This window comes from Asterias rubens, chromosome 13 (assembly GCF_902459465.1).
Source record: "Asterias rubens chromosome 13, eAstRub1.3, whole genome shotgun sequence".
NCBI lineage: Eukaryota > Metazoa > Echinodermata > Asteroidea > Forcipulatida > Asteriidae > Asterias > Asterias rubens.
In genome coordinates, this window is record NC_047074.1 from 5,125,560 (window position 1) to 5,150,018 (window position 24,459).

General features: G+C 40.7%; 1 protein-coding gene across 1 annotated transcript in view; it reads right to left on the minus strand.

Annotated features, from left to right (window-relative positions):
- LOC117298670 (mediator of RNA polymerase II transcription subunit 14-like) overlaps positions 1 to 24,459 on the minus strand; it is a 47,583-nt gene that overhangs the window by 13,448 nt on the left and 9,676 nt on the right. The window contains exons 11-27 of the mRNA XM_033781988.1: positions 24,191 to 24,234; positions 23,222 to 23,310; positions 21,156 to 21,300; positions 20,711 to 20,779; positions 19,989 to 20,031; positions 19,072 to 19,197; positions 17,935 to 18,013; positions 16,113 to 16,275; positions 13,443 to 13,656; positions 12,526 to 12,557; positions 10,451 to 10,579; positions 8,635 to 8,711; positions 7,816 to 7,927; positions 6,444 to 6,492; positions 4,546 to 4,671; positions 3,064 to 3,155; positions 765 to 914 (exon numbers count right to left, since the gene is read on the minus strand). Coding sequence (XP_033637879.1) covers positions 765 to 914; positions 3,064 to 3,155; positions 4,546 to 4,671; positions 6,444 to 6,492; positions 7,816 to 7,927; positions 8,635 to 8,711; positions 10,451 to 10,579; positions 12,526 to 12,557; positions 13,443 to 13,656; positions 16,113 to 16,275; positions 17,935 to 18,013; positions 19,072 to 19,197; positions 19,989 to 20,031; positions 20,711 to 20,779; positions 21,156 to 21,300; positions 23,222 to 23,310; positions 24,191 to 24,234 — 1,739 coding nt within the window. The remainder of the gene's footprint in view (positions 1 to 764; positions 915 to 3,063; positions 3,156 to 4,545; positions 4,672 to 6,443; positions 6,493 to 7,815; positions 7,928 to 8,634; positions 8,712 to 10,450; positions 10,580 to 12,525; positions 12,558 to 13,442; positions 13,657 to 16,112; positions 16,276 to 17,934; positions 18,014 to 19,071; positions 19,198 to 19,988; positions 20,032 to 20,710; positions 20,780 to 21,155; positions 21,301 to 23,221; positions 23,311 to 24,190; positions 24,235 to 24,459) is intronic.

Here is a 24,459-nt window from a genome sequence, read left to right on the forward strand (position 1 = left end):
CAATAAATATTGTCTCTCCTGCCCCCCGTCCCCCCACTCAATGTTGACTGTAATGTAGAAGAAGACCGCCAAATGGAACCAACATTGAAAGGGGGCAGGGGGGCCACTATTAATTTTGTCTTTTGTGTTTCCAACCTCATGTGGGGTCTAAGTACATTTTGTAGGACACAAAACAAAATGTCCACAGATTTACATTAAACTTACACAGTTTGAAGGTAATGATAGTAGAAAGCTTACCCTAAAATATTATTTGCTGAGGTGCTGTAGTTTTCGAGAAAAATGTCACAATAATAACCGAGACAACAATTATTTTTGTGACTTGTTTTACTCAATCCAAAACATAGGATTCGAACTGCCTCTAGCTACCGGGCAACCTCGGTAGTCTAGTTGGTAAGACACTGCTCTAGAATTGCAAGGGTCGTGGGTTCGAATCCCAACCGAGTAACATGCCTGTGATATTTTTTCACAGGACTCGGGAAAGTACTGAGTATACAGTGCTAACACACATCGGTGTATGGGTAAAAAACCAAAATTAATATTCTTTATTCCCGATGCAAATTCAACATCTATTATACAACACCTCCGTAAGTAATATTTTCAGGGAAGCTTTCTACCACCATTATCTTCAAACTGTGTAGGTTTAATGTCAATCTGTGGACAGTGTGTTTTGTCTCCTACAAAAAGTACCCAGCCCCTTTAAACAGGGTCGTCACGACACGACCCTACTGGGTTTTGAACGTTGTAGCTCATGGTTTGAATCCTACCTGCATTAGCCTGACAAGGCTACGATGCGCATTAAACTCATGTTGGAGTTGGTGATGTACAAGCATGTGGCTGTTGGACGCTGTGGCCGACCCAACAACAGCTAACAACAGGTGGAACTTGGATTCCCTGGAGTCACCAACAATTGTCACCTGGGAGGGGGGGGGGAGGTCAGAAAAATTGAACAAAATAAGTTGGGATAAACAAAGAAAACTTGACTACAAGGGTGTCGTAGGGCGTCGTGGCCGAGCAGATAAGAGCACCGAACTCAACCTCTTGTGATTCTATTCAGCAGAGTGTGGGTTTGGGAGTCATGACACTTGTGTCCCCTAGCAAGACACTTAACTACATGCTTCTCTCCGTCCAGGGGTAAATGGGTACATGTGAGGGCAAAGATGGTTATTTTGACTGATTTAGCCAAGTAGCACATAGTTGTTGCACAAGGCTGTATACTCCCCAGGGAGCTGAGATGGTTTAAGGAATGATTTAAGGCCCAGTGCACTGGGCCTTAAACGTTATTACTTCTGATCACTGCAGTGACCAGGGGTAATATTGTTGGAAGCGATTTGAGACGCCCTTCGGATGTGAAATTCGCGATATAAAAACTGGTTATTAATATTATTATTATTATTATTATTACAACAGGATTTGAACCTGTGACCTCCAGGTTTACCCTCTGATGGACGTTTCCCTATTATGTCAACATTTTAAGTGAGCGGCGCTAGGCCTGAATGTCTGACGTCATATATACACAGGAACAGTGTTAGCGAGTGACACTGAATAAATATCCTATCAGTCTCTACTAATACAGAGTTCTCCAGGACAAACGATCACTGGCCATGTCACAAAGTCGTAGAATGTCACTGTGGGTCTTGAGGGACAGCTGACGAGCATGGAGGTCTTTCCGTAGAATGTCGAGTAAGTTAGTTTTGTGACGGCCACGACGGCAACTCAGGTGTCCCGATCCAACTACAGCGAACATGAGAGCATTCTGAGCGGGTGAGTCTGGATGCATTCGAAGCACATGTCCGAGCATGTCTGACGTCATACTTTGAGGTTAATAAATAACGTCACATTGGATATTGCCAAATGAACCTATGACCTCGCATTCATTTCACATGGAGATTCACAGCAATTTATACGCACATGTACGGTACACACTACAAAGTGAATGAATCAAACGACACTATATGATGTACAAATGTACACCACATTATGCGCTCATACGCTTCATTCAGACTATTGAAAGTGCAAGCTGGTAAATTACATCACCTCGGACCAATCATAACACAGATATGGAAAGCTTATTACATCACTGCATGTTTATCCAGTGAAATCATTGTATCCAATGAAATCAATGAGCCTGTAAGACCAGTGCCTGTCTTAATCCTTGTGGAAAAAGACAGGGGACCAGTCTACAAATCTAGCTGCAGTATCATAACACAGATATGGAAAGCTTAGATCACTGCAGGTTTATCCAATGAAATCATTGTATCCAATGAAATCATTGGTTCTGTAAGACCAGGGCCTGTCTTAATCCTTGTGGATAAAGACAGGGGACCAGTCTACAAATCTAGCTGCAGTATCATAACACAGATATGGAAAGCTTAGATCACTGCAGGTTTATCCAATGAAATCATTGTATCCAATGAAATCATTGGTTCTGTAAGACAGGGGACCAGTCTACCAGTGTGGTTACTTTAAATTGACTGCTGATGGCCTGTAGAGGGCGCACTGTGTTGTACATAGACCTTTTCGCAAATACCATTGCGCAAGCGCAGACTGTTGAATGAGGTGCATTGTGGGATATATATGGATCAAATTTGGATACCAGCAAGACCACAATGCACCTAATTCCAAGCTTTACGCGCGCGCCCCGGTATTTGCGAAAAGGTCTATGTAAGTCGCCCATATCGATGAGATTTGAAAAGATCAAGATATAATTTGAGCCAGAAAGAGATGGCAATAGAGTTTGACAATAACACTCTTCAGTCTCCTGATGATGACTAAAGCAAGCTGGTCGAAATGTTGACACCAATATTAAGAACTCACTCCACTTCAGAGAAGTTAATGACGAGAAGTCTCCTCGATTCACAAAGCGAGGTAGTAGTGCTGGCCGATTTCGTACCGTCTAACGTCCTACCATACTTTCTAGAACTGAGAAGTCTCCCGCATTCTGAAAAACCTACTAACTCCGCGGTAGCAGAAGATATAGCAAGACAAGTTCTCAAAAGGAAATAATCTACCTAGCAAGAAGATATCCACATGGTGTCACCGCAAACCAAATCTACAAAGACTCACCGTGTTGGTTTTGTCTTTGCCGTACTGCAGCGTCAATTTCTGGTACGTGTAGCTACGGACTTCAACAAGAGAGCTCAGTGGTTGGTCGGGATCTGTCAAGAAGAAATTGGGGCAAGCAACACGTCATTATCTTTAGTTTGAAAAGTATTCACCCATAATAACCAATTGATTGCGACAATTGGTTGCTTAGTCGAGTCGCGACTACCGTTTGTCAAAAACTCGGTTCATCGTGCTACCAAGCCTACTACAAATAGTCGCGACTACCTACTTGGTGAACCGTTGTGCGACTACCGTTTTTCAACAACTCGGTTCTTTGTGCCACCATGACTACTACAAATAGTCGCGACTACCTACTTGGTGAACCGTTGTGCGACTACAGTTTTTCAACAACTCGGTTCTTTGTGCCACCATGACTACTACAAATAGTCGCGACTACCTACTTGGTGAACCGTTGTGCGACTACAGTTTTTCAACAACTCGGTTCTTTGTGCCACCATGACTACTACAAAAATAGTCATGACTACTACAAAAATAGTCGCAACTACCTGCTTGGTGAACCAATTGTGTCGCTCACGACTATACGAGACAATACAATTTACCTACGAAACACAATCAGACATCAGTGATACAATCCTTCAATCATTTAAGCGTGAATTCTACTATTGCGCCTGCACCAAACACTATGCCGCAATGCATCTTGAGAATAAAACATTAGTCGCGCCTAGTGTCAAAGTCGCGATTATTTGAGGAGAGACTAGTCGAGTGGTTCTTGTGATTGATTTAGCTTAGTAGCGCACATTTGTTGCACAGGCTGTTTACTCCCCAGGGAGCTGAGATGGTTTAAGGAATGAATTAAGGCCCAGTGACCAAGGGTAATAATGTGGAAGCGCTTTCAGACGCCCTTCGGGTGTATAAAGTGCTACATGTATATAAAAAACCGACTACTACTATTATTATTATTATTATTAAACCTAAGTTGAGTTTCTACTTGTTCTGCTTCTGTTCTGTTTTGTATCTGCTTGTACACACAGAGCTTTTGATAGCACCCTAATGGCAGATTGGGCTGAAATTGGCAGCGTCAGGGAACAGTGTTTTGTACTGCTGTTTTTGTCTATGAAAACAAGATAAAAAGTAGGGTTTGAAGCAGGATTGGGGATGCATGGAATAGAGATCGGAAGGGGAAGTAGACCCATTGCACAGCGCGCAACACGCATACACACCTGTCTCCTGTCCGCCATTTTGGGGGTCAAAATGTGCACAAAAGGATGGCAAACGTGTTTATGCAGCAATGCGGCTGTTATTATTTCCATGAGAAGTGGAGGAGTAAAAAGCAGGGAAACAACGAACAGGACACGTGAATAGGTAAGAGAATATGGACTGGGTAGCGGAGAGTTAGGGAAGGGGACTTAGATGGCTAGAAAATGTTCACTGGTACACAACACACTCAAATGTGCACAGAAGTAAAGACAGCTGTTGGGTTACCGTTGATGACCGTTGCCAGTTCCAGTACAGGTTGGTACAGCATACCAACTGCCTTCCAGTCATGAAGTAACTGCTTGACTATGGGACCGGTTAACTCGTAACTCAGGTACATACATCGTGCTGGACCTGTCAAATCAAGAAAATATTAGGACAAACAAAAAAATTCAGAAGACAACTATGTGTATATGTTTGAACAACAAAAGCCATTGCTTAAATTATGCCTTTAAAGGCATTGGACACCTTTGGTAAATGTCAAAAACCAGTCTTCTCACCTGGTGTATCTCAACATATAATGCATAAAATAACAAACCTGTGAAAATTTGAACTCAATTGATGGTCGAAGTTGCAAGAGAAAAAAAAAGAAGAAGAAAAAAAGACCCTTGTACATTTGATAATATTATAAGATTGATGTGACGACTTTAATGTTTTAAAACTACTTTTCAATGCACGAAAACAATGTTTCACCACTAAAATTATTCTTCAATTCTAAACAATGAGTGCTTTAATATGCCCATCGGCTGTGCTTTCTGAATACACATAATAGTATTAATAGTTTAGTTTAACCCTTACACCGATGTGTGTTAAGCAATGGATACTCAGTATTTTCCCGAGTTCCATGACCAAAAATCCTCAGGCAAATCGCTCTGGTGGGATTCGAACCCACAATCTTTGCATTACTCGATCAGATTCTTTACCACTAGGCCACTGAGCAAGCACGATGGCTAGAGGCAGAACCCACAATCTTTGCATTACTCGATCAGATGTTTTACCACTAGGCCACTGAGCAAGCACGATGGCTAGAGGCAGAACCCACAATCTTTGCATTACTCGATCAGATTCTTTACCACTAGGCCACTGAGCAAGCACGATGGCTAGAGGCAGAACCCACAATCTTTGAATTACTCGATCAGATGTTTTACAACTAGGCCACTGAGCAAGCACGATGGCTAGAGGCAGAACCCACAATCTTTGCATTACTCGATCAGATGTTTTACCACTAGGCCACTGAGCAAGCACGATGGCTAGAGGCAGAACCCACAATCTTTGCATTACTCGATCAGATGTTTTACCACTAGGCCACTGAGCAAGCACGATGGCTAGAGGCAGAACCCACAATCTTTGCATTACTCGATCAGATGTTTTACAACTAGGCCACTGAGCAAGCACGATGGCTAGAGGCAGAACCCACAATCTTTGCATTACTCGATCAGATGTTTTACCACTAGGCCACTGAGCAAGCACGATGGCTAGAGGCAGAACCCACAATCTTTGCATTACTCGATCAGATTCTTTACCACTAGGCCACTGAGCAAGCACGATGGCTAGAGGCAGTTCAAAGCATTGGTAGCGGGTACCACTTTGATTTTAATAGATGCAAAAATTAATTAATGCAATAAATGTTAATAATTTTTTATAAGCTAAACTTATATCAAGGATAAAGAATATTATTTGTTAAAGCCATTGGACACTTTCAGAAAAGAAAAAAAAAAAAAAAGTTTACAGATTTACAAATAACTTGCAGGGTTTACAGAAGGTAATGGTGAAAGACTTCTCTTGAAATATTATTCCATGAAATGCTTTACTTTTTGAGAAAACATTAAAACAATATCAAACACATGTGGGGAAACAAGGGTGGGTTTTCCCGTTATTTTCTCCTGACTCTGATCACCGATTGAGCCTAAATTTTCACAGGTTTGTTATTTTATATATAAGTTGTGATACACGAAGTGTGGGCCTTGGATAAAACTGTTTACCGAAAGTGTCCAATGGCTTTAAATTACCCACACACCAACTTTCTTTTTTTCACTGGACTTGGGAAAGTACGTAATACACGGTGCTTAACACACATCAATGTATGAATATGACATGAATAGTAATCATATGATTAGTTTGCATACCTTGTTCCCTTGGTAACGTGCTTTTAACAGGACAGTTGCCAAAAAGAAGCTATGGAACAAAATAAAAATCAACAAAATTCAATGATCTTAAAACCGCACAGCACAATGTCAGATAAAGTGTAGCCCCCCCCCCCACTAATAACAGGCATGCAACTGCCCGTTGAAAAAAAAGAGGACAATTTTCACCAGGCACAACGCAAGTGCGGAGCGAGGCAGCCGAAACGCCACGGGACATGATACCCACAATGGTACCCTAGAAAATGTTGAGGTTTATTATGCTCTTAGGTGCATTGTTAGCATGTACTAGGCTTATTTTACATGATTGTAGTTGTACACTGTTGTTGCCAGGCATATATTAGGGAAACAAAAAAACTTTTTTTTTTTTTTTTTTTTCATGTTTAAAAAAAAAGAAAACGCGGAATTCCATGGAAATGCGGAAGAGTTGCTTGCCTGTAATAAGCATTGGGTAAACTGCTCTATGGAGACATAAACTGGTAAAAACTGGTTTATGAAGAAGTGTGAATGCAAGAGTTGTGGCTTGGTTTTAAACAGCTACTTGAAACCTTGCAGGGTTACAGCCGTGCAAAAAAAGACCTTGTCTTCTTTCACAGAAGATTGACCACTCTGTCTTAAACAACCATTCATAAATACCCCCCGATAGTTTCGCTATTCCTATTGGTGGAGAGCGCATCACGTGAGGGTGTTTCAATGGTTGATAATGACCAGCTGGAGCTGTTTATAACCGGTTGTTATCAGATAGCATTGTGCGGATTAGCCCACAGCCTCGTTCCCAGGGGTGATTGATCTCGCCGTGCCGTTTTAGCCCATGGATACGAGGATGCATTACACGCAAAATTGCATATCCTAAAACTGTCTCATAAAAATGCACCACACATACAGAGCTAGACATCGGGAAACAAATAAGTTTTTACAGAGTTTCCTACTTTATTACATCTTTTTCCCGAAATGGCATTATGAATAGGAATAAAAAAGTAGTGACTCGTTCATAATCGGCCATTTAAAACCTTGCAGTCGTGGCCATGCGATAAAGGCCCTCACCCTCGGCTCGGGCCTTTATGGCATGGCCACGACCCTGCCGGTTTTAAACAGCCGATTAAGAAGTTGTCGCTGCCCTTTTATTCCCTTATTTAAAAACAGGGTTGTCGCCATGCGATAAAGGACCTCGCCTTCTTTCACAAAATAGTAATGACTCAGTTGAAGGGTTAAATAGCCATTTCAAACTTTGCAGAGTTGTAGCCAAGCAAACCTTTGGTTCGGTCCTTTATCACAAGGCTACGATCCTGTAAACGGCTGCTTAGTAGACCGTGGTCCCAACTCTTTTATTCTATTAGTAACAATCAATTGATCCTACCTGAACTTGCCAGCGTAAATGGTTCCTGCCCAGCAGTCTGAACGAGCACTCCAGTAGAGCATTACACACTGCCGTCCGAGTTTCTTCAGAAATACTGCTCGTGGCCGGTAAACTAAAACACAAAGTTTACATCCTATCAACTTCTCAATACACATGGGTTATTGCCTCCAAAAAAGGCCATTCAATCAAACCTTACCATCCTAAGTTCTTCTCTACCTCTAGGCCAAAATTAAGGATTAAGTTTTCATACACAATATCTTCATAGATAATAATATCAAACTCAAGGCGGTTAGTATACATTTACAAAGAAAGAGAGGTTATTGAAAGATATGAATTCTGAGACCCAATTATGTAGCACCTTATAAGGGTTTACAAGGTGCTACGGCGCATTTAGCAGCCACAGCCAGGAACACCCGGACGAACCCCTTCTCTTTTTGAAAAGTGCACTGGGTTCTTTTACATGCATTACACAACACATGGGACCAACGGCTTTACGTCCCATCCTAAGGACGAAGCAATGGTTAAGTGTCTTGCTTAACGACACAAGTGTCACAGCTGGGGATTCGAACCGAGAAGAGAAGCGAGATTAAATTACAAATGGACTAAACGGTTAGCACCCGACCTAGTTCTTACCTGCAGAGTTTAAGTACTAGTCCATAACATAAACCATGCATGCATGTTTTCATTGCAAAGGGACTAAAGGTTAGCACCCGACCTAGTTCTTACCTGCAGAGTTTAAGTACTAGTCCATAACATAAACCATGCATGCATGTTTTCATTGCAAAGGGACTAAAGGTTAGCACCCGACCTAGTTCTTACCTGCAGAGTTTAAGTACTAGTCCAATGCCATCAGCCTCCACTTGCACTCCCTGGAATGGTAGGTTTTGATCAACAAGCTGAAATTTGAGAAAGTAACGTCAGTATGTATTGAACATAATAGCAACCTTGAGCAAGTTCAGGGCGAGGGATGTCAGTTGACTATTGTCGACCATTGGGCGATTTTGCCTGGTACCCAGGATGTACTGCATGCATAGGTAACCAATGGCGACACACATATTTGATAAATGGTATCCCGGTAAACACTGAAATAAGCCACAGACAGGAAGTATTGTAATGTGAACAAATTTTGTAGATTGGAATCTTTTTGTTTATTGTATTTATTGTCTTAGACTTAGGTCCACACTGTGGGTCTTAGAAAACTACCCAAGACTCTTGAAGAAGTTCAAACTCAATAATAAAGATGTAACCGCTCACAATGAAGGCTGATCCCAAGTCATGAATTAATATTCATACAAAAACTTCAACCAAACATCAACTTCTCATCAGGGACCTAGCCAAGTGAGTTATTATTAAGACAGCCAATCAAGAAAGAGCACTAGACGGCGTCTATACAAGATTGCTTCGGATGGCCCTTGATGTGCACTGGGAAGACCATTTGCCCAACTCCCAGCTCTACGATGCCCTACCAAGAGTATCTGTCAAGATCAGGGAGTAAAAGATGAGGCTGGCTGGCCACTGTGTCCACCATCCAGGGGCCAATTTCATAGAGCTGCTTAAGCAAAAAATTTGCTTAAGCACGAAAATAGCTCGCTTATTTTACACAGGTTACTGACAAAAATTTCATGCCATATACATTACTTGTGACTGGTATTTAGCTGTTGTTTGCTTAGCATAACAATTCAGTTGAGTATTGGCCGTTAGTCTGATTTTAATAAGCAGGAAATTTTTTGCTTAAGCAAAATTTTTTGCTTAAGCAGCTCTATGAAATTGGGCCCAGAGCTAGCTGTGAGCCCCCTAGTTCTCTGGGAACCCATCGATAGAAACAGGAGCAAGATCAGGAGGAGACTAACTTTTGTAGATCAGCTAAAGAATAGGAGGACGCAACACAACTAGAAGCAACTGAGCTTAGGACACTGATGCTGGACCGGGATGCGTGGAAGACGACCATCAGAGTATCCCGAGAAGGCGTCGGCTGAAGACAACCTCTCGATCAACTGAAGATATTATTGCCAATCTTTTTAAGGGTGATTCATAAATACCTCAGACAGTTTCGCTTTTCCTATTGGTGGAGAGCGCGTCACGTGGGTGTGTATAAACCTTTGTTTATGACCGGTAAAAAGTGTTAATTCATGGGCGTGACACGCGACCTTGCACCTGTTCTTATAAGACAGTTTCTTTATTCCTATTGGTCGAGAGCAATGGCTGAAACAGTTGTGCCACATTACGCGATACACAGCATTCCCTTAATAGGAGTTGTTTACCCGCGAGGGCCTTGACTGGGCCTACCATTTCATAGCTGGAGGGGTGTTGTGTTGAAAGAAATCGTTGAAAATTTTTAATTTTTGCATTTATTTTACTTTTTGACCATAAGTGATGATGTTTTTTGCCCGAAAAGGTATTTATGAATGGGAGTCAAAGTGTGTTGAATCGGTTTTCAACTAGTGGTTTAAACCCGCCGAGGCCTGGTTCTTGATAATTTACCACGACTTCGTCTCGGTAAAATTATCAAGAACCAGGCCTCGTTGGGATTAAACCACTAGTTGAAAACCTCTTCACCACACATTGATTCCCTTATCACCAAAGGTATACCTGCCCTGTAATATTTATGAAGCTAGGCCAAGAACAAACCACTTACCTCTTCACAGAGTGAAATGAAGGGTATTCTACGATCACAGAGTGCGATGATGTGAGCCAACTCTCGCTGGAAATACTCGCAGTATCTACTCGTCCGCTGCTTCTTGAAACTCACCAACGATGATCCCAGCTGTCAGAAAAGTGGACATAGAGGACAATGAATGACAATAAATCTAAAGGCATGGTACTAGGCTCCAAAGGTGTCACTTGAGTCTGAACAAATTTTTGTTTTTTCAAGTAGTAAGTTTACAAAAAACTATTTTTTTTCTTTTCAGGTTTGGTTCTACCCTTACGCAATGTGTACATTAAACTTAGGCAGAACCTTTAAACTCTGTTAAAATAGCTTAAAACATAGTTTAGGGATGTTGATTCAAGAAAGTTTACCAAAAACTTTTTCAGTTTTGGTTCTACCCTTCGCATCGTGTGGTAAGCATGGTTTGCCTGTGTGGTGTTGAATACATTAAACTCAGGCAAAACCTTTGAACTCTGCTAAAATAGGTTAAAATATAGTTTAAAAGCACGGTTGTTTGGCTGTGCAGTATTGAATCCATCCAAATCAGGCAAACCCTTTACACTCTGATAAGATTGGTTTGCCGGGCTCCGTGCTAAGCATGGTTGGTTTGGCTGTGCAGTACTGAACCCATCAAACTCGAGAATGACCATTTACTTTAACTTCTGATAAGATTGGTTAGCATTGATCCATGCTAAGCATGGTTGGTTTGGCTGTGCAGTACTGAACCCATCAAACTCGAGAATGACGTTTTACTTTAACTTCTGATAAGATTGGTTACTATTGATCCATGCTAAGCATGGTTGGTTTGGCTGTGCAGTACTGAACCCATCAAACTCGACAATGACCTTTTACTTTAACTTCTGATAAGATTGGTTAGCATTGATCCATGCTGAACATGGTTGGTTTGGCTGTGCAGTACTGAACCCATCAAACTCGAGAATGACGTTTTACTTTAACTTCTGATAAGATTGGTTAGCATTGATCCATGCTAAGCATGGTTGGTTTGGCTGTACAGTACTGAACCCATCAAACTCGAGAATGACGTTTTACTTTAACTTCTGATAAGATTGGTTAGCATTGATCCATGCTAAGCATGGTTGGTTTGGCTGTGCAGTACTGAACCCATCAAACTCGAGAATGACGTTTTACTTTAACTTCTGATAAGATTGGTTAGCATTGATCCATGCTAAGCATGGTTGGTTTGGCTGTGCAGTACTGAACCCATCAAACTCGAGAATGACCTTTTACTTTAACTTCTGATAAGATTGGTTAGCATTGATCCATGCTGAACATGGTTGGTTTGGCTGTGCAGTACTGAACCCATCAAACTCGAGAATGACCTTTTACTTTACCTTCTGATAAGATTGGTTAGCATTGATCCATGCTAAGCATGGTTGGTTTGGCTGTACAGTACTGAATTCATAAAACTAAGGCAAAACCTTCAGACTCTGGTTGATTTGGCTGTGCAGTGGTGGATCCATTAAACTCAGGCAAACCCTTTAAACTCTGATAAGACTGGTATGCCTGGCTCCATGCTAAGCATGGTTGATTTTGCTGTGCAGTACTGACAACCATAGAACCTTGCAGTATAAGATGAAATGGCCAACCACACTCAAACATTCTACAGTGTTTCTCTTTTTGGTTGACAGTTTTAGTTTTTGGTTTTTGGTTTTAGTATAAAAGAAAAACAAGAAAATCAGCTGATCAGGTGCAAGCCTGATAATGCACCGTTCCGGCTTTCCGCTAAGCTCCGCCCACTGCGCACGTGAGCAAGACGCGTGTACGAACACTCCCAATGCCATTCTGCACGATTCTGCCGCGTGTGCCAAATATACGCGCACGCATGACCGAGTTTGTCCGACCACAATCATTGCTGTGATTGGTCAAATGGGTGAACGCGCAGTTTGATTGATAGGCCGGATCGGTCCATTGCAGCATGGATAAAGCAAATGATTTTGGTTTCACCCTGAGCACTGCAAACTTTGTGCTTTCAGATCCTGCCTAAAATCTAGTTTTACACAACATGTACCAATAACAAATTTGATGAAATTTTTGTAACTTACCTTCCTCTTCTTCAGACGCCCACACTCTTCAGCTGAAAGGTTAAAAAAAGAGCATTAGAATTTCTTTTAAAACCCCAATCCAATCCAAATTGTCTTTTATCGTAACGGGCAAAATTATCAAGAAAGATACAATCAAAGTCACAAGTGGAAGTTTCAGCTTGTCACGAACGGCAAAAAAACTTTCACTGTATTGTTCACAACAACGTTGAAACCATCCACATCGAGGCGATAGCGAATACCAACCATTATCTCTGGTTGCAACTTTCGCAAACAGACACCAACCCTTTAGAAATCTAAGAAACGAATCAAATTCAAATGTTTTGGGTTGCAAAACTATCCAATTAATATTTCCCTCAAACTCAAAGTGAATCCTTTCTCAAAGTAGCTTAAACTATCAACAGCCGCAGTGCTTCTCATTAAGTCAGTTGTTAGGGTAATTAAGTATTCACCAATCTATAACCCTTCCTCAAAGCAGACAATTAACGGCAAGGCTCCCCACTATATCTCAGAACTACTTCTAGTTTTCACTCCGTCAAGGAATCTTCGATCTAGTTCCATACTTCTCCTAAATGAACCCAAGTCTCAACACTCCTGGGTCGACAGGTCTTTTTTCTTCAGCTGCGCCACGCATCTGGAACTCTCTACCGCTTAATCTAAGATCTTGTCTTTGTACCGCAAGATTCAAATTTCTTTGCACAACTGATCTTATGTCACAGGTTTTCAAGGACTAATTTAGTTGAGTCTGTTTTTCTTTCAGTTGTTTTTGCTTTACCACACCTCGAACACCCAGCAGGATTTTATATGTAAGCATTACACGTCTTTATCATTATGATTATTAATATTATTATCTTTAAGCATGAAGCCTTGACATGATTAAAGATATCTAAAAAATCAAGCCATAAAAGAGCTTAACTTACCTTCTATGACCGTGTCCGGGCCGTGGGTGCAGCTCTTGGCATCAAGGGGCACAAGGCTGAGAGGTTCTAAGAAGGTATTCCCCGTCTCTCCTTCAGTCTGGGATGGTGTTTCACCCCCGCTGGCCTGGTCATAGAATGGAGCCTTCTTGGTATGGAACAGGTAGTACCTGGTCTGCAATTGGTTCTGGTTCTTACTGTTGTTGAATTCCACGACCTTGAGTATTAATAATAACAATAATAACAACTGGATTTATTTAGCGCCAAATAACCAAAGGATGCAAGGCGCTAATCAGGGAGACAGACAAAAGTAATGGGGAAACCAGCTACGAGTTGGAGAACAGGTGCGTCTTGAGACCCTTTTTGAAGGACAACACAATCTCGGCGTTTTTAATGGGGACAGGAAGACCGTTCCATAGTTATTACTATAATATTATTGAGGACCCCGAATGGACTCATTATTAAGCATTACGTCATCGGTGCTAACAAAACACAGGCCTGTGAGTGGACCCTCAAAAAAAGAGCTGAAACATGATGTAAGAATGATCGTGTAAAATCAAGCGAGCGTGCGTCGCAAAATTACGCTGGTTGGATTGGGGCACCCAGTTAATCCAGTAACTAGGCTTATTTCGCATTATTGTAGCTGTGCATTATTGTTGCAAAGCTTATATAAGGCATGGAAAAAAGAGGAAAAAAACAGAGGAAAAAAATCGGCCTGATCAATGGAGATTGTACAGGCCTGAAAACAGAAATACATGTAAATGGGATTTGAGCCATTGCATGGTTAAGTATCAATGTATATTTGATTTGCGGTAACACCTTGTGCATACTATCTACTAGCTGGGTAGATTATGTTCTTTTGAGAATTTGTCTTGCTTTACACGCTGTATATTCTACTGCTGAAAAATCAACTCCGCAGTAGTAGAATATATAGCAAGACAAGATCTCCAAAGAACATAATCTAACCAGCTAGTAGATATACATGTACACTACATGGGACCAACACATGGGACCAACGGCTTTACGTCCCATCCGAAGGACGAAGCAATGGTTATGTGTCTTGCTTAAGGACACAAGTGTCACGGCTGGGGATTCGAACCCACACTCTGCTGATCAGAAACACCAGAGTTTGAATTCGGTGCTCTTAACCGCTCGGCCATGAACAGGCATGAGAATGGGTGATGATAAAAAAACGGGAACAATTCAGTTGATTGGAAATATCAATATTCCATCATTTTTGTGTGCCTTACGGCCGGGGTCCAGGGCCCGCTTAAGGGCCCTGGGAGCTCTGGGTATTTTAGTAGCTCTGTGGTGGTCTCTGATGCATTTCTGACACCTATTTTTCCAGGTAGAAGTGAGCTACTTTTGTGTGATTTTTCCTTTTTTTTTTTTTTAATAATAGGTTTAAGGGAAAATAAGGAATGTAAAGCTCAAACAATTCAAACAATTTTGGGTTCGCCTGCGATTTTGTTACAATTCCGGAAAAAGAAAGGGGGAAAAAAATAATAGTAATAATATTTTTATTTTTTTGACGATCTTATCCCTTATTTCTGCCCTTGAAAATGCTTTTTTTTCTCACCAACAACCATTTTTATAGGTTCTTGATTTGAAATGCGGTTGTGTAAAAGAAATTCTTTAGCAATTAAATGTTTGTGATTTTAACGATCCGTCGGCGACGCACATTTTAAAATATATATAGGCCTATATATTTGGCGAGAGCGATGTGTTTTTGTGAAAGAGGTTGTTATTCAGCATAGGGTATAACTGGAACGAGGTTGAGATTAGACCCCAACATAGAAATAGAACCAATGAAGAAAGCACGTCGTCCGGACGTACAGTGTGTTCGCTGGTTCCCAATATATCTTTCGCTGGTTGTGAGGCAATAACAGGTACCAGTTTACCATGGCCTGCCGGCGATCTCAGATTCGTGCCGCGCCGCTCATTGGTTCGTGTGCAAACCTGCACGTACACAGTACACAGTACACAGTACACAGTATACACAGTACACATGGTGCAAACACGTGCATTGTTTTTTCAGTAGACTTTCAAAAGTCTCCACACGTGTTATCTTTGCTGCAGCAGCAAGCGCATTACACGCAAACATTATTGAACCGTACCACTATAAACGAAGCAAGGAATGAGGCAAGGTTATACATCTGTCGCTGCTGCTGCATGCATGCGCGATGCCAGGAAGACAACAAGCCGTAAATTGGGCCAGCTGCTGGACGGCAATTTATTGTTTAGGTGCCGGTATTTCATGAACGACGTGTGGGGATCCGCGATAATAACAATTACAAAGGTAAACTTACATTGTCTGACTAGAGAAGAGGGATTAGAGAAATCCAAATGTATACCCCAAAAAACCTACCCCCCCGAATTTTATAGCAAATTCACATCGAACTCGGAGACCACAATTTTGAAAGGAAAAAAACGGAATTCCGGTTTAAACCGGAAGATTCTCATGCCTGCATGAACCAAATAAAACATAGGTAGTTTTCTTGTTTTGAGGTTGAACAAAGACAAATTTACTAGATCCAGATTTGAACCAACGACAAGCGGATAAAAAAGCTGGTGCTCTACCAACTGAGCTATCTAGCCCTAAGTAGGCGGTCTCCCTATTTTTTCAATTTATTTGTTCAGGGATGACATTCAGAAAGTGGCTGTACAACTTACCACATAGTAATTCTTGTGCTTTATGAGACGGATGTAGAGTCGGTTCTGCGATAGCTTGGCGAGGGGGTGTTCTTCAGAGATGGACACTAGAGGGAGCTTTTCAGAACACGTACACGGCAGCTGTAGTATAGACTGCTTGCAGTGGTACACACTCAGCATATATCTAAGGCAGAGATCGGATACAGGATCAAACATGTAAATCATTCAACTAGATACAGTGTTTAGAGGATCTGGGTACTTTTTACACAGTGTTCACAGATTTACATTAATTTTAAACAGTTTGAAGATAATGATAGTAGAAAGCTTCCCTTAAAATATTACTTGCTGAGGTGCTGTGGTCTTTGAGAAATGAGTAAAACAATGTTACAAAATTTATTTTAGTCTCAGTTTAGCATGTAAAAGCGTATGGTATTTTACCATACCATACCATAACCGATTAATACGTTTTTACATGCAAAATAATTTTCGTATCACTGAGAGTGAGACAAAAATTATTTTTGTGAGATTGTTTTACTTACTTCTCAAAAACTACAGCACCTCAGCACGTAATACTTTCAGGGAAGCTTTCTACCATCATTATCATCAAACTGAGTAAGTTTAATGTAAATCTGTTGACATTATGTTTTGTGTTAAAAAAAGGTACCCAAATCCTTTAATAAGACAACGTCACAGGGGGCAACCAAGAGGCAACCAAGGGGCAACCAAGAGGCAACCAAGAGGCAACCAAGAGGCAACCAAGAGGCAACCAAGAGGCAACCAAGAGGCAACCAAGAGGCAACCAAGAGGCAACCAAGAAGCAACCAAGAGGCAACCAAGAGGCAACCAAGAGGCAACCAAGAGGCAACCAAGAGGCAACCAAGAGGCAACCAAGAGGCAACCAAGAGGCAACCAAGAGGCAACCAAGAGGCAACCATGAGGCAACCAAGAGGTAACCAACTGCTCCTTCATTCCACCAACTTATTCAACACAATGGAGTCCAGTGTACAAAAGTCATCAGGAAATTTTGGTTATGTTTTCAAATACCTAATGGAGGAAGCTGAGGCTTGGTTCACATATTCCTTGTGTCAGGGATGCGAGTGGAACATTGAATAAAAAATCAAACAAAATATATTTATGTAAGAGTGATAATGGGAGCAGAGCTCGGCCACGCTGAAGCTTTTGATAGATACTCATGTTTAATCAGAAAAGAAATTGAGCATGTGCGATGAAAACCGCCAAGCAAAGAAAAAGAAAAAAAAAGAACAAAAGGAAGAAGATAAAAAAAAACAGACCGAGAACGAAACGAAATCTTACATTATCACTGTAAAATAATCATTTTGTTCAGCAAGGCTTTTTGTTACTAGCCTCATTTCAAGGCCTACCCATGCAGAGTTCTACATTCTGTATCAGCGGTTTATACAGCGTTTTGTTTTACTGACTCACAAACAGTTGCCAAAAGCAAAACGTTCTCATGAATATCGGTAGATTCACATAGCTTTTTGGACTCCCTGTGTTCTCATGAACATCGGTAGATTCACATAGCTTTTTGGACTCCATGTGTGACAACCTGCGTGCATTCCCAAACAGAATGTTCATTTCAACCACAAGAAAGGGCGCAGTCTAAAAATTGTCTTCTATTACCTATAGACCTTTATCATGGTGCAGCCATCTTGAATTTCTCCCATTGATATCAAAGTTACCAAACTGAGGCTGGAAGAACAAAATAGTCTGGTTCCTATTTGCAAAATGATTATTAGCATTCATTATTGTTGTTAGATACAGGGAACATGACCAAGATGGAGGCAGCATAATAAAAGTCTATTCTCACTAGAAATGACCTTACCTTATCTTAGATATATACTGGTAGAGTTTGCTGAACTCTGAGTTGAGACAATACTCCAATTCTTCCAGTAAGAAGGAATCTGTGGGCGAAAACAAAAGTATCCATGATTAACCATCCTACACTTGTGTCACTTTTTGCAGCACCTAACAACTTGAAACCATTAAATTGCAAAGGCTATGTGTGATGGCACAGGCTGTGTATGGTTTTACAGCTACATGTATGCACAGAACTGTGCTCATACTCAGTACCTTATGGATACCAAAGACAAAACCAAAAAGACAAAACAAAGAGGGAAATTCTAACGACTGCAGAGCTCCAAATAGAAAATTGTGTACAACGTACACAGAAGAATGCTTTACAAACAAGGATTGGGGTGTCGTGGCCGAGCGGATAAGAGAACCGAACTCGCGCTCTGGTGTTTCTGTTCAGCAGAGTGTGGGTTCGAATCCCGGTCGTGACACTTGTGTCCATGAGCAAGACACTTAACCATAAGCTTCCCTCCACCCAGGGTAAATTGGGGGGGGGGGGGAAGAGTTGGCTCTTGTGATTGATTAGCTTAGTGCACTACATATTTGTATACTCCCCAGGGAGCTGAGGTGGGTTAAGGAATGATTTAAGGCCCAGTGATAATGGGTAATAATGTTGAAGCGCTATGAGCGTCATTACGTGACGGACCTGAACGCTATATAAGAAGCCACTATTATTATTATTATTATTATGAATATTTGAGAATGTGTGTGTATTCATCACATATTGCATTCATCACATACATGTAACATCTTATTGCAGGCTGGCATAATGCATACATTATTGAAAACCATGGTGGATGACATTGGATGGTCAGACAGTGGGAGGGTTGACTGTGTACTGTGTGGATGCATTCATCATGATATCATATTGAAGGCTGGCTAAGTTTATCATTCATTCCAAATCACAAAGAAGATATTGAATGGTTAGACAGTAGGAGGGTTGACTGTGTATTGTGTAGATGCATTTATCACGTAGATAATATTGAATGGTCAGACAGTGGGAGGAGGGGCAATATGTTGAAAGCAACCCAACGATCACCAAAAATGACCGCAGTACTAAAGCCACAACCACGTGACCTGTCATGTGACCAAGGATGTTCATACTCACCAGCATGAGCAATGTACGGCTGGTAGGTCCCCGTCTGCATGTCAATGGTTATTGTCAGATACTCTGATTGGCTGCAAGGTTCGATGATTGGCATGTACAGAATGGCTGGTGTGCCCTCAATCATAGCTACGATATAAACAAAACAAATGGAGATGGTGCAATTAATGAGCAAGAAAAGGCCTGATGTTTTAACTGACATTTAAGAGCAAGAAAAGGCCTGATGTTTTAACTGACATTTAAGAGCAAGAAAAGGCCTGATGTTTTAACTGACATTTAACGGCAGTGGACACTATTGGTAATTACTCAAAATAATTCTTAGCATAAAACCTTACTTAGTAACGAGTAATGGGGAGAGGTTGATAGTATAAAACATTGTGAGAAACGGATCCCTCTGAAGTGACATAGTTTTCGAGAAAGAAGTCATTTTCCACAAATTTGATTTTGAGAGACCTCAGAGTTAAATTTTGAGGTCTCGAAATCAAGCTTCTGAAAGCACACAACTTTGTGTGACAAGGGTGTTCTTTCTTTCATAGTTATTTCGCAACTTGAGCTCAAATTTTCACAGGTTTGTTATTTTGTGCATATTTTGACATACACCAAGTGAGAAGACTGGTCTTAGACAATTACCAATAGTGTACAGTGTCTTTAAAGGCACTTTAGGAACTAGATGCAGTGTTAACATATTCCACAAATGAGGAGTAGTTATAGAAAACCCATATCCCACTTACTTCATTTAGAATGGGCTAAAAAGTTTAGGGGTTCATAATATTACTATTGGATTGTATAGCTCACCTTGTAATTTTGTACTAATAATTCTGCACATTCTTGCCTTCTTGTTAAACCTGTTTCACCAAACCAACAACTCGGTTTTTATGTTTAATAAACGAGCCGGAAAACTTCAAAATTTGTTCACTTACTCTTAACGTTGGTCAGTTCTTTCTCCAAAAGGATCTGCAATTCCTACAGACAGAAAAAATAAATGTTTAATTATTTAATAATTAACCAAAGGCACTGGACACTATTGGTAATTACTCAAATTAATTGTTAGCATAAAAGCTTACTTGGTAACAAGCAATGGGGAGCTGTTGATAGTATAACACATTGTGAGAAATGGCTCCCTCTGAAGTAACATAGTTTTTGAGAAAGAAGTAATTGTCCACTTAAATATTTTAATTTGATTTTGAGACCTCAGGATTTGATATTGAAGGTCTCGAAATCAAGCATCTAAAAGCACACAACTTTGTGTGACAAGGGTGTTTTTTCCTCCATTATTATCTCGCAACTTCGACGACCAATTGAGTTCAAATTTTCACAGGTTTGTAATTTTGTGCATATGTTGAGATACACGAAGTGAGACAATTACCAAACGTGTCCAGTGTCTTTAAGGATCGGTGGGTTTACTGAAAATTGTTCATGGCTTTTCACTATTTTCTCTTGATCCCCAAATTTTCACAGGTTTGTTATTTCATGTTTATGGTATTGATAACGCAAAACATAAACACTGTCTGTGACTATTTTGTCAGCTCTTTGTATAACGACCACAAAGCAATAAAAACGTAACTTTTTAAATTCAATCTAATCGCACATAGGTTGAATTTAATAGTTCTTTTCAATATCTGGAGAATATAAGTTAACTTACTTTGAGTTTGACCTTTGACCTCATGAGAATAGTCTCCACCAGCAGCCGCTCAATTGAAAGTCTATCACACTGCAATTGGGACATACAATAAAAACAAGTGTCAACTACGACCAATTGATAAACCCCTTGACGTCACATTAGGGCCAATTAGGGCTGAGAGTCATTGCCGCCAAAAGGACTGAAATTAGGATCAACATTTTTAAGAGAAATTTTGAAATGGCATTTCCACCTTTTAGTGACCCTTGGAGTTATAGATTTAAAGGAGCTTCTGGGAACAGCCATATAAAATATAAAAGAACAGTTTTTCTTTATTATGTAGGAAAAATAACTGGCGATTTTCCCTAACTGGTAAAACATGTGGATATTAACGTCTATGCGGAAATTAAAAATATGCCTGTGAAACACCCCTCCCAAATCAAATTGCAGGGTCCGGGATGTGCCTTACCCTGATTGCCCTGTTCACATCAGTGGCTTCTTCCATTGACAGCTGGGGTTCATGGTTGATCTGGAGGGGCTTGGCTGTATCATTGGTGTCAATCCCAATGGATAGGCTGTAGATCTCGGGTTTACCAATGTTGAAGCTCTGTGTCCTGTAGGATAATAATAACAGTGTCAATAAATTAGCCCTTTTCACATTGTATCTCTTATCACTGTGGAAAACAGCTCAGGGCAGCCCCAGGAGTTTTTAACCCTGCGGCTACCCTGGCAAACGTTTACACTGTCCCCGCTTGGTCCTTATTCCAAAGGGTTCCTTCCGGCTACACGTTTCAAAGGGTTCCTTCCGGCTACACGTTTCAAAGGGTTTCTTCCGGCTACATGTTTCAAGAATACCTCAGGGTTTTACCGTATACCCCTACTCTAGAACAGGGCCCAATTTCATAGAGCTGCTTAAGCAAAATAATCAATGCTTAGTAAAATCAAAATACCGGCCAAGACTCCACTCAAATGTTATGCTAAGTAAACAACGGCTCAATACCAGTCACAAGCAATGTATATGGCATGAAATGTTGGCCAGTAACATGTGTAAAACAAGCGAGCTATTTCGTGCTTAAGCAAATTTTTTGCTTAAGCAGCTTGATGAAATTGGCCCCTGGGGTGGCTATTCCCGGGGGAAGGCTCATTTGCCGGGGTAGATATGGGGTAGAGTGATCCAAGTGTGGAAGGGCGGCTGTTATTCCCCGGGGTGGCCCCTGGGGAAGAGAGTAGTGTGAAAAGGGCTTATGACAGGCCTGGCGCTGAAATATCAAATATGAGGGAGCTTGTTAGGGATGATTTTATGAAAGGGAGCCACCATTAAGCCTCGTTCATACTTCCTGCGAATGCAAATGCGATACGAATTTTGACGTCACAAATTCGCAACAAATAATTTGCAGCAGTTGAGTTGTGCTCAACTCTCTTGCGAATGTCGCAGCGAAAACAGAGTTGTGACGTCAAATTCACATCGCATTCACATTCGCAAGAAGTATGAACCGGGCTTTATGCAACACTTTGAAAGTAACATAAGCTGAGGTGGCACATATTGCTGCCAGGCCATGACAGGCAAGGTCCTTCTCTTTATGAGAAGTGTACTAGGTGTCATGGCTAGGTGGTTTTAGAGCATCGAATCCAAGTTCTGGTGGTTAAGTCATTGGAGTGTCATCCTTTGGCAAGATGATTTATTATAATTGATTCTCTTCACCCAGGGGTATAAATGGGTACCTGCGAGGGTAGAGGTTGATATTGTGTATGAAAAAGGCCACAGTTGCTTGCCCAGGGCTGTATACTTAAAGATAAAGGGAAGTTATTGGCCTAATGACCAGGGTACTAATGTAAAGCACATTGAGATGGTATCAGGAAATGTGGTATATAAGAACCAGTTATTAATATCTTATGTGCATTACACAACACACCGGACCATCCTAAAGACGAAGCAATGGTGGTCACGTGACTTGCATGTGTTAGAACCAGACTCGAACCCACTTACAGAAACACCAGAGTTTGAGTCCGGTGTGCTTAAACTCGCAGGCACGATACAACACACGTGGATGGGATACCAGTGACACGCATGAGAAAACGGCAAAGAAAATACCAGATAGTTGATCAAGTAACCATCTTTTTAGACTGGTCCCCTGTCTGTATCCGTCGGGATCTTGGAGTTGTATATAAGAACTAGAGGGCACACTGGTGATGCTGCCTGCACAAATGGGACGGGACCGCAAGGAGACACGCGCGCTATTTTATAAGATGAAACGTTGTGCGCGTGTTGAATTTTAAGTACACGTCAGTGTGTGTGTGTATGATAAGTACACATTATGCGATGTTATTTTTCACTTACAAAATGGCTGCACGTCGGGACGCATAACTAGGCCAGTACGCCTTCTAATTCTTATATATAACTCTATGGTTGGGATAAAAAGAAATGCATGAATGTTTGATAGCGACATGGAAGGCGCTTTTCAAATAATAAATATTAATAATTCATTATTATCATTATTGTTAACATTAATTAATTATCATTGTTGAGTTTCTTACCTCCAGTAAGCCAAGGTCAGCAGTTGACCCGGAGTGTATTTATCAATCATGACGTGTTCTCCCCATCGTTCTCTAATCAGCCTCTGAGCCTACCAGGACAAAGGTAAAAGAACGCATGCAGTTCCGTCAAAGAAACTTTATTGCAAAGTAAGGGTTCTTCACCATAATGTGATGAGATCAAGCTAAATTATTTGTCGCAAATATCAGTATGGAAAAACGAGCCAAAACAGGGGTCAAATTTTCAAAAATATTAATTTGTAAGTTCAAATGCCAAAATGTATCTTGTTTTGTTTTGGCAACTGCCTACCTGACAAACAAAAATTTTAAACAAGAAGTGCTAACACACATCAGTGTATGGGTAAAAAACAAAATTATTATTCGTTATCCCCGATGCAAATTTAACATCTTTTATATCGTTGCGGTACCCACTGCCAAAACATAGGATTCAAACTGCCTCCAGCTGCCGGGCAACCTCGGTAGTCTAGTTGGTAAGACACTGCTCTAGAATTGCAAGGGTCGTGGGTTCGAATCCCACCCGAGTAACATGCCTGTGTGTTAGCACTGTATACTCAGTACTTTTAAATTAATATTCGTTATCCCCGATGCAAATTTAACATCTATTAAAAAAGAAGTTAAAATTAAAATTAAGAAGAAAACAACTGGACTTTGAATCCAATTTCTCCTTTTCATTCACCATGTCTTAGTGTTTCTTCAAGTTTTTAAACCAAAAGTGGTATCAACATTAGAGAATAGATATTGTTTATGTTTGTATATTATGTTTGTATGGAAATAAATGTTTGATTGATAGATTGATAGAGTATAATTCTCTTTTCAGAAGTACAAAAAATAAGTACAAATTGCCCATGTTGCTTAATCGCATCACAGTGTTGTTTGAATTTAGAATGGTCGAACTGTAACTTGGGAATTGATAAAACATGAAGTAGTGCAAGATGAAGATTTTCAGCCTACCTGAGAGTGAAGAACTTCTAACTGCAGCGACTGGCAAAAGCTGTCTGTTTCAAAAGCTCAGGAAACAAAATCTTCCAAACAAAGATATCGACAAAACAGGGAGACAGCTAACATTAGGGTTAGATAGCTCAGTTGGTAGAGGGCAGGCATGTCAATCAGGAGGTCGCAGTTTCATTTTTCTGCTTTGCCTAATTTTTCTTTGTTCAACAATAAGTTTATGAAACGCAATCTATCTCACTTATCTCACTTTGTTGAATTCTCAACACTGA